The sequence below is a fragment of the Hyperolius riggenbachi genome, chromosome 2 (assembly GCF_040937935.1).
Source record: "Hyperolius riggenbachi isolate aHypRig1 chromosome 2, aHypRig1.pri, whole genome shotgun sequence".
In the NCBI taxonomy this organism is placed as follows: domain Eukaryota; kingdom Metazoa; phylum Chordata; class Amphibia; order Anura; family Hyperoliidae; genus Hyperolius; species Hyperolius riggenbachi.
Window position 1 is genome coordinate 194,984,837 of NC_090647.1, and position 9,532 is coordinate 194,994,368.

The window sequence follows — 9,532 nt, forward strand, 5'->3', positions numbered from 1 at the left end:
GGTCTACTGCATGGGTAGCTGATCTGCAGCGCGCGTAGGCAAAAAATTGGCTTGTCCGTGCACTGGAAAGTGGGCGCGGTAATGGCGGGTCATGAGCAGGGCCAAATGTTCATGAACTTAGCAGCAGTTAGTAATTCACTGACAGTGGACATCAACAGGAAACTTTGAATGAAGCCCCCTCTCCTAGTGAAAAATGATATCCCACTTACTATACATATAGCAGAGATTAGATTGTAAGGTCCACTGAGGACAGTTAGTGACATGACTATGTACTCAGTAAAGTGCTGCAGAAGATTTCAGTGCTATATAAATACATAATAACATGGTAGGACATTAGGACTATGGTAGGATTAGATTGTGAACTCATCTGAAGACAGTCATTGACATGACTATGTACTCTGTAGAGTGCTGCAGAAGATGTCAGTTCTTACCGATACTGTCTGACCATGGTGCTTGCTTGATCGGTCCGGATCAATGGGCTCCGGTCTGTCTAGTCTGTTCTAATAATTTAACAATAAGAAACATCTGGAAAGCTAGTTGAAACCTACCTAAAAGCAAAACTGAACAAGGCAAATTCTCAAATCAGTAATATTAGTGTAAATTATAAGTATTGCTGTTGGAACACAACTTTTCTAATTCAAAACACCTTTCTATAACTGCCCATCCTAGTAGTTGAACACCTCTCCATACAGACAAGAAAACCTTTGAAGCCTTACAGCTGATTCATATGGGTGACTGCCGGCATTCGGGGACGTAGTTTACTGCTGGGATCAACACCGAGATGAATGGGAGAGTTCATCTCAATGCCTGTGCCCTCCGTGGGGCTTAAAACACGACAGGAACCGATGTTTGATTGCAGAAATGCATTTAGAATCTGGTAAACATATCACCCCCAAAAGCATGTGTTTTGCAGTGCAGGGGATGGGGAAGGGGGGGGGGAGAAGTTTGTGCGCGATGGTTAAGGTTAGGTGTCAGTGGGAGTTTTTTAAAGCACCAGTTAGTCTTACCGGTAACGGTGTTTCTGTTCAGCAGCTGGGATACCCTCCTGAGTGAGTGCCACGTCCCCTCACTGCGGAAACACAACCAAACAAACATAAAAGAGCTCCCACCCCCATCTAACCTCAATGTATATAAAGTAAAAAAGACCAACACCAGGTAGAAGAGGGGCGACGCACCTCCTAGTGAACCCAATCTCAAAAAAAGAAAAGTCATAAGGAAATGCGACAGAGAAAGGGTAGGGTAGTAGACGGTATCCCGGCTGCTGAACAGAAACACCGTTACCGGTAAGACCCTCTTGAGTGATACCCAAGTAAATACCCACCTAGGGAGGGACTACAGCCTGGAGCACTTTCCTGCCAAACGACAAATCTTGCTGGGAAAGCACATCCACTCTATAGTGTTTGATAAAAGTGGAAGGACTCAGACAAGTAGCCGCCTGACAGATCTGCTAAACCGTAGCACCAGCTCTTTCTGCCCATGATGAGGAAATCGATCGGGTAGAATGCGCCTTGATATTTGACGGTGGAGTGGAGTCAGAAATCTGGTAAGCTGAAGCAATCATATCACAAATCCACCTAGCAATAGTCTGTCTAGAAGCTGGTTGTCCCTTCCTTTTACCCATAAAAACAAATAAATGAATAATAATGAAGAACTCCTGAATACTCTAGTTCTATCTAAATAGGTTAATATAGCTTTTCTTACGTCTAAACAATTGAACTCTGCCTCTTTAGCACAGGAAGGGTTGTCACAGAACAAAGAAAGAACAATATTTTGCGACCTATGAAAATCCGACGTAACTTTGGGTAAGTACATAGGATCTAGACATAACACAAACTTATCCGTAAAAACCGTAAGAAAAGGATCCTTAATAGATAATGCATGGAGATCCCCAATCTCCTAGCCGATGTAAATTGCAAAAAGAAGAGTAAGGTGCTTCAAATCAATATCCTCAATTGGTTCAAAAGGGGACTTGGTTAACACATTGAGTACCAAGGATAGATCCCATTGAGGAAGAATTTTTTGTCTCACCGGAGTAGACCTCTGAATTGCTCGGAAAAAATCTCACTAACTTTTCCAGTGCCAAAGATTTATCCAATAACACTGATGCTGAACATTGCACTTTTAAAGTACTCAGGGCTAACCCTTTTTCAACTCCCTCCTGAAAAAAATCCAAAATGGTTCCAATCTCGGACTTCTCTCCTTGATGTGAAGAACACCAAGATAAGAACACTTTCCAGACTTTCCTGTAAATACTATGCGTAACTGGTTTTCTACATTTCAGTAAAGTGTCTATTACTTTGTCCGATACACCTTTATTTTTTAAAATTACCCTCTCAGGATCCATGCCGACAGGTTGAACAACCCTGGTTAGGGGTGGAATAGAGGCCCCTGTCGTAATAGATCCAGCCTGACAGGAAGTTTTAATGCAGGTGCTACTGCTAGCTTTAAAATCGTAGAAAACCAAACCCTCTTGGGCCACGCTGGAGCCACCAGGATAAGTGTTACCCCTTCCCTCCGAACCTTCTCCAAAACTTGAGGAAGAAGTTTGAGTGGAGGGAATGCGTAACCCAGATCGAATGTCCAAGGGATCAATAGGGCGTCCAACCCCAGAGAACTCTGACTGCTGCGTACAGAGAAAATTGAGGAATCTTTGCATTGATCGGAGACACAAAAAGATTGATATCCGGAAAACCCAGCTTCTCTGTGATCCAATTGAAAACCTCCTGGTTTAATTCCCATTCCGAATGATCTATTTAATGGCGGCTCAAATCTGCTTCGAAATTTAGAATCCTCTTGACGTGAATTGCTTCTAGCGACCGCAGATTGCATTCTGCCCAAGACAAAAACTCCGACGTCAGACGAAGGATTTGCGATCTGGTGCCGCCCTGTTTGTTTAGATAAGCGACCGTCGCAACATTGCTCGAAAAAACGCAGAGGCGATTGTGTATAAGCGTGTCCTTGAAATAAAAAAAGAGCCTCTTTTTAACAGCCAGAAGTTCCCTGAAATTGGACAATTTCTTGGGAATTGTTTTGGACCACCTCCCCTGTGAGTGAAGACCCATGGCTATGGACCCCCCAACCCCAGGTGCTTTTCCTGTCCCCAAAATCTTCCCTGTACTGGATTTAGGGACATCAAACTTTGGGGACATCAAACTGTTTCACATGGTCCGGAATTTGAACTCTCAAATCTAGTGCTTCCATTGTCCTGTCCCAGATCTCCAATAACCAAGACTGCAGGGTTCAACTGTGTGAATTGCGCCTACATAACAGCTGGAATGGCTGCTGTCATAAAGCCTAGAATCCTCATGAGTTCTCTTAAAGAGCTGCCTTGGCTCAGAAAAAAAAAAAAATTAAATAAAAAGATTCCTTATTTCCTCCTGTAACCTTGTTACCTTTTCTGCAGTCAACAAAATCCTCTGACTTGTGGAGTCTATTACATATCCCAAAAAGATTATAGTTTGAGTCGGATTGAGATTTGACTTTTGGTAATTCACTATCCAACCCAACTGTGTCAGAAACTGAATCACCAAGTCTCTGTGAAGCGTGACCTCGTCCTTCGTTTTGGCAAAAATTAGCAGGTCGTCTAGATAGGGTACAATGGGTACCCCCTGTTGTCTTAATACCTTCATAACCTCGGCCAGAATCTTGGTGAAGATCCGAGGTGCCGAGGCTATTCCGTAGGGTAATGCCTGAAACTGATAGTGCAACATCTGGTTCTCTACCCGTACTGCAATTCTTAGGAATTTTTTATGGGACTTGGCAATCGGTATGTGTAGATATGCGTCCTGAAGATCGATGGACACAAAAAATTCCTCCCCCTGAAGGAGGGACCTGACTGAGTAAAGGTTTTCCATCCTGAACTTTTTGTAAACTAAAAAGGGGTTCAGAGACTTTAAATTCAGAATGAATCTGAATTCCCCGCTGGTTTTTGTCACCAAAAAAATATGGGAACAACAACAAAAGTTTCTGTATCTCCATTTGTAGCCCTCTGGCTTTGTTAGGATCTCGTGGAAAACTGTTTATAAATACCCTGGGGGGAGGCAGAAAAAAAAAAATAAGGACGATATCCTTCCTTTATAATTTTCAAAATAAAACGATCTGGACTGATTAAATCCCACTGGGACTGAAAAAATTGGAGCCTTCCCCCCACAGGCAAAGTGTCATTAGTTTTCTTTGGGAGTACTTGGTTTTGCAAGAGCAAAAGGACCATTTCTTCTTCAATAGGGACAACAGGCACCCCTGGTGCCGAGGAGGGCCCCCGGAATCACATCAGCATTTGAAGGCACCATAGATTCTCTAATCCTCTCTAAAGCAGCCGACATATCTTTCTTAACTCTCCTCATTACATTCTTGAGAATAGCAGAGGATTCTGAAGCAATCACAGCATCTATACATGTCTGACAGAGAGATTTACTATAACTAGATGAATGCTTTATACCACATTGACAACATTTCTTTGATCTACGTCTAGTAACAGTGCCAGAACCACCAGATCTAGACTCCACCCTAGCTTGCAAGAAAAAAAGAGAAATATTCCACTATAAATACATACATGCACAGGTGGATTTCTCAAGGGAGATTCAATCTCTCCCACTCACTCCACCATCAGCTCGCCTCTGTCCGTCAGCGGATGTCGATGCTGCTGAAGTAGAGGCGGTGATGGAAGCAGAGAATGTGGCAGATCCTGCGGCGGCAGTAGCCGAATTTGCCTCCTGCTCCTCCATTATGCTGCCGCCGCCGCACGCCAACCCCACGGCTTTTGAGGCAGTCCTCTGCAACAGTTCCGGGATCTGCCTCTTCCGGTCCGCCCCTCTCTGCCGGAAATGTGTGCACTCCACGCGTACAATAGAGCGTTGCACTTCTTACGCAGGAGGAAGGCGCCCGCTGTTCCACCCTTCCTCCGTGGGCATCAGACAGCTATGGCGGCGGCATGCGAGGTCGAGTCTCTCCAGCCTGCCTAAGGCAAAACCGCCACCACCTTACTCGCTCACCCTCCGATGAGGACAGAAAAAAATAAAAACCGGGAGCCAACTTTCCTGGTGTTTCCTGGGTGGAAACACAAATGAACTGAGGTTAGAGGGGGGGGGGGGTGGGAGCTCTTTTATGCTTTTTTGGTTGCGTTTCCGCAGTGAGGCGGCGTGGCACTCACAAGAGGGTATCCCCCGTCTGATGAATATGAGAAAGTTAGGTGTCGCACTAAGGTGTTTGTGTGTTTGTGTGTGTGTGTGTGTGTGTGTGTGTGTGTGTGTGTGTGTGTGTGTGTGTGGGGGGGGGGGGGGGGGGGGGGGGGGTTAGGCAAACGGTGCGGTTTTTTAAGATTACGCATCGGGGAGGGGGGTGTCAGTTGAGTTGGCATCAGCAGGGGTAGTTAGGATTTGGCATTAGGAGGGCTCCGTGTAAGAGTAGGGATAGGTTTAGTTGTAGTAAAATATCGGTATCATTGACCAATATTTTTCTGCAAAATAGTGGAATATTTATTAATTTACTGATATTCTACTAGCAGCTAATCCGGTGGCCACATTTCTGGGCACAGTTTTGCATGTACGCATACAATGATTATTGTGCATCATTCTAGACAGACTCTTATAGTAGAGACACAGAGATGAATAATGCTAATAAATATACAAGCAATACAATAGGATTATATTCTATAGCTAAATGCAGCAGCACATGTAAATCCAAAACACTTCACATCTGACAATCCCTATGGCAGGTAATCATGTCCATTTCCCCCATTATACTTCCACCATCTTGTTTCCCTGATCTTCAAATGATCCTCGCAGCAAGAAACCTTTTTTTAGGGCCCTGTCACACCGAATAGCGTTTTTGAGGTCGTTTTCGATTTTCAAAAAATGCCTCCATTGACTTGCATTAAAATCACGATAAAAATCGATGCGATTTCAATTTTTCAAAAAATTGCAATCGCTGCAAATTTTAATGTAAGTTAATGTATTTTAAAAAAAATAATAAATAAATAAACGCTATATGATGTGACAGGGCCCTGAGACAGCTTTCAAATACATAATATTTACACTATTATTCAACAGTTTCTATTGCATATTGGTCAATGCCTCTATGCTGCCCACACCATAAAAATGTTCATTTTAGCAGTATTTAGTATGAGATACAGCTTGATAAAAATATCTTTGCTTAGTTCCAGATGTAATTAATCAAAATCTGTGACAACCTTATTCTATCTATCCATAAAAAAAAAAAAAAAAAAAATCTAAAATTAGCAAACCGTACTTTAACATTTTTGTGTTTGGTATCCAATTTAAGCAATGTTTGGAGAAGTAAATTAGAAACTTACCTTGCAGCTCCCAGACCTTCAAAGGTACCATCTCATTAGTGCTTTCAATCAGATGTTTTCGAAATTCTATCAAATTGTCTTTCAAATCAGGATACATTTGTCTTCAAAGAAAAGCAAATATAGGCTATAAAAAGAATCTACTGTGCTTTATATTCACATTGTTTTTATATTCAGATTAATACGATGGATTTTTGTTTGGCTGAAATATTATAAAGGAATATTTCATTTGCCTCACAAAAATCCAGTATGTTGAGCTCCAAATAATCTAGCCTCAAAAAAAATTAAAAAAAACAACTTTATTTTCTATAGGAGAATTGGGCGAGGAAATGGGGCAAGCACCACATAAAATATAGAACTCGTTTAATGGAGCATTGGTCCAGAGGCTTCCGATCCATCCTGGAATCCACCGCTGCAGCATCCCTCCAAACATATGCCATACAGGTTGTTGGATATGTTCTTGTGGCCATACTCCACTCCGTGTACGAGCACGGCCACACCGCACATTTGGCTTACTGAGTAGGCCTGCTCACGCATGCACAGTACTGCCATGTAATGCGTAAAAATGTATGTGTTAATGTTCCTGCACTAGTGGGAATGCGTAAAAACGTACGCAATGCGGGCCGCCGACCTCCGAGGTAGGCAAGCTGCCAGCGGGGGACTGGAGCAGCAGTAAGTGACTACGAGGGCACAGGATGCTGCATGGGGCTGGGAGAAGCCCCAGGTAAGTGAAACTCATTTTTTTATTTTGCTTGGACATTCCCTTTAAAGAAAAACCACAGTCTGTTAACACCTTATTAAAATGTAAAATTACGAAGCAAAAAAAAAAAAAAAACACACAAAAAAAAACCTTTTACTTCTCTTGAGAAATTACCAATCTCCTCACTTCAGCTGTGCACATTGTTAGTGTTAATGGAAAATGCTATTTCATCTATCATAAAATGCTTATCTCCTCCAGGGTGAAAAGGTATGTACACACATTAGATAAAACTCAGCCTAAACAGACGTCGTGTGTCTAGACCAAATGTCGCTCAAAAACCCAACGTTAGATCCTCAATGACCCCCAATGCCTCGGCATGTCTGATCAGAATGTTATTTTTGCCCCACCCCTTGTTGTGGCCCATCATCATCTCTTCGACACCCCCCAAAACTACAGAATATGCTGCTAGCCTGAAGGCTAGCGATGAGTCTATACAGCATTGGTCCCCTATTTGTCCCCCAAGGAATTATTTCCTGATCCCTGATTATCATCACTTGTGGGTACTGAGCTTAAGGGTGTGTACACACATCCAATTTTGATTGGCCGATTTTACCACTTCCATGTGGTATGAGAGTTTACCTACATAATCTGTTCATAATATTCAAAATCTGTTGGCTCTTACACTACATGGAAGTGGTAACATTGGCCAATCAAATTTAGATGTGTGTACACACGCCTAACAGACACTGTCAAGGCTGTTGCCAGTTACCCAGCTAGTGCAGATGTGGAAAATAAGGAAAATGTATTCCTGTTCTGTGCAAATAATTACTCATGCAAGAAGAAGAAAATGCCTATGTTGGCTGCAAAGGAAACCTCTAAACAGAATGTAGATAGAAGGCTTTACTTGAACTTACAGTCAGTTATTGGAAGTCATACATAGATGGGGATAAACCAATCCCCCCCTCCCGATTAAATACATCTCACATACTATATATGCTGCACGGCACCTTTTATTAACCTATTGGAAACAACCACATATATCCACCCTTTTTCAGATTACTGGTTGACTTTAACTTGGGACTGGAATATCTACTGAAGGCACAAAACAATCCAAATATCTGGTCAGATCAGTGTCAATTGACTAGGTGATATATTCGTAAATGTCTAGGCAATATGGTACGTAAAATAAGAGAGACTGACCGCACCCAAGTTGAGATGTGACTGGCCCTAGATAACCAAGTGTAGTTAAATCTATGTTGTGTTTATGGATGTTTAACCCCGATATGATGTAGATTTAACTACATCATCTCATCTTTGCAATGTCAAGCTGGTATCACAGTTCTTGAAGTCAAAATTGAAGCACAATAAAATACATTCAACATAATGGGAAGCATACGTTTGTGTAAAGATGATTTGAGAAACTTACATTAATTTGTCAAAATAAAACCCTTGAACATCTTCTTTCATTCCTTCATATGAACTTGCAGATGAATTATTGACTGTGGAGAAAGCACACATTTCTTTAAATTATTATTATTATATTGACAATAATATTTCTTGTTAGATTAAAAAAAAATCTATTTTTATGCATTGTAAACAGAATACCATTTTGCTCTGGGCTCTTTTCCCTTTGAAAAATTGTACTTCTATATATAACCTTTGCTTCAATTAATAAATTCAGAACCAGAAATTGCCAAGAAGATCACAAAATCATTCACTATTCTAAACTACATAGAATCTAATAGAATGTTATGAGGCAAAATCCTCTATAGCACAATGTTTAGGGCTGGCTCACACCACCAGCGTTATTTACAGGGAGTGCAGAATTATTAGGCAAATGAGTATTTTGACCACATCATCCTCTTTATGCATGTTGTCTTACTCCAAGCTGTATAGGCTCGAAAGCCTACTATCAATTAAGCATATTAGGTGATGTGCATCTCTGTAATGAGAAGGGGTGTGGTCTAATGACATCAACACCCTATATCAGGTGTGCATAATTATTAGGCTTAAAACTTCCTTTCCTTTGACAAAATGGGTCAAAAGAAGGACTTGACAGGCTCAGAAAAGTCATAAATTGTGAGATATCTTGCAGAGGGATGCAGCACTCTTAAAATTGCAAAGCTTCTGAAGCGTGATCATCGAACAATCAAGCGTTTCATTCAAAATAGTCAACAGGGGTCGCAAGAAGCGTGTGGAAAAACCAAGGCGCAAAATAACTGCCATGAACTAGAAAAGTCAAGCCTGCAGCTGCCAAGTGTGCAATACTCAGAGACATGGCCAAGGTAAGAAAGGCTGAAAGACGACCACCACGGAACAAGACACACAAGCTGAAACGTCAAGACTGGGCGAATAAATATCTCAAGACTGATTTTTCTAAGGTTTTATGGACTGATGAAATGAGAGTGAGTCTTGATGGGCCAGATGGATGGGCCTGTGGCTGGATTGGTAAAGGGCAGAGAGCTCCAGTCCGACTCAGACGCCAGCAAGGACACAGTGAAAAAAAAAAAAAATAAAAAAAAAAA

At 41.8% G+C, this 9,532-nt stretch overlaps 1 protein-coding gene across 3 annotated transcripts in view; it reads right to left on the bottom strand.

The window, feature by feature from the left end:
- The window catches only part of UGGT2 (UDP-glucose glycoprotein glucosyltransferase 2), a 379,277-nt gene that overhangs the window by 326,190 nt on the left and 43,555 nt on the right, over window positions 1-9,532 (bottom strand). For all 3 annotated transcript variants that reach the window (XM_068267932.1, XM_068267930.1, XM_068267931.1), the window contains exons 7-8: window positions 8,434-8,506; window positions 6,311-6,411 (exon numbers count right to left, since the gene is read on the bottom strand). In XM_068267932.1, the coding sequence (XP_068124033.1) occupies window positions 6,311-6,411; window positions 8,434-8,506 (174 nt within the window). The remainder of the gene's footprint in view (window positions 1-6,310; window positions 6,412-8,433; window positions 8,507-9,532) is intronic.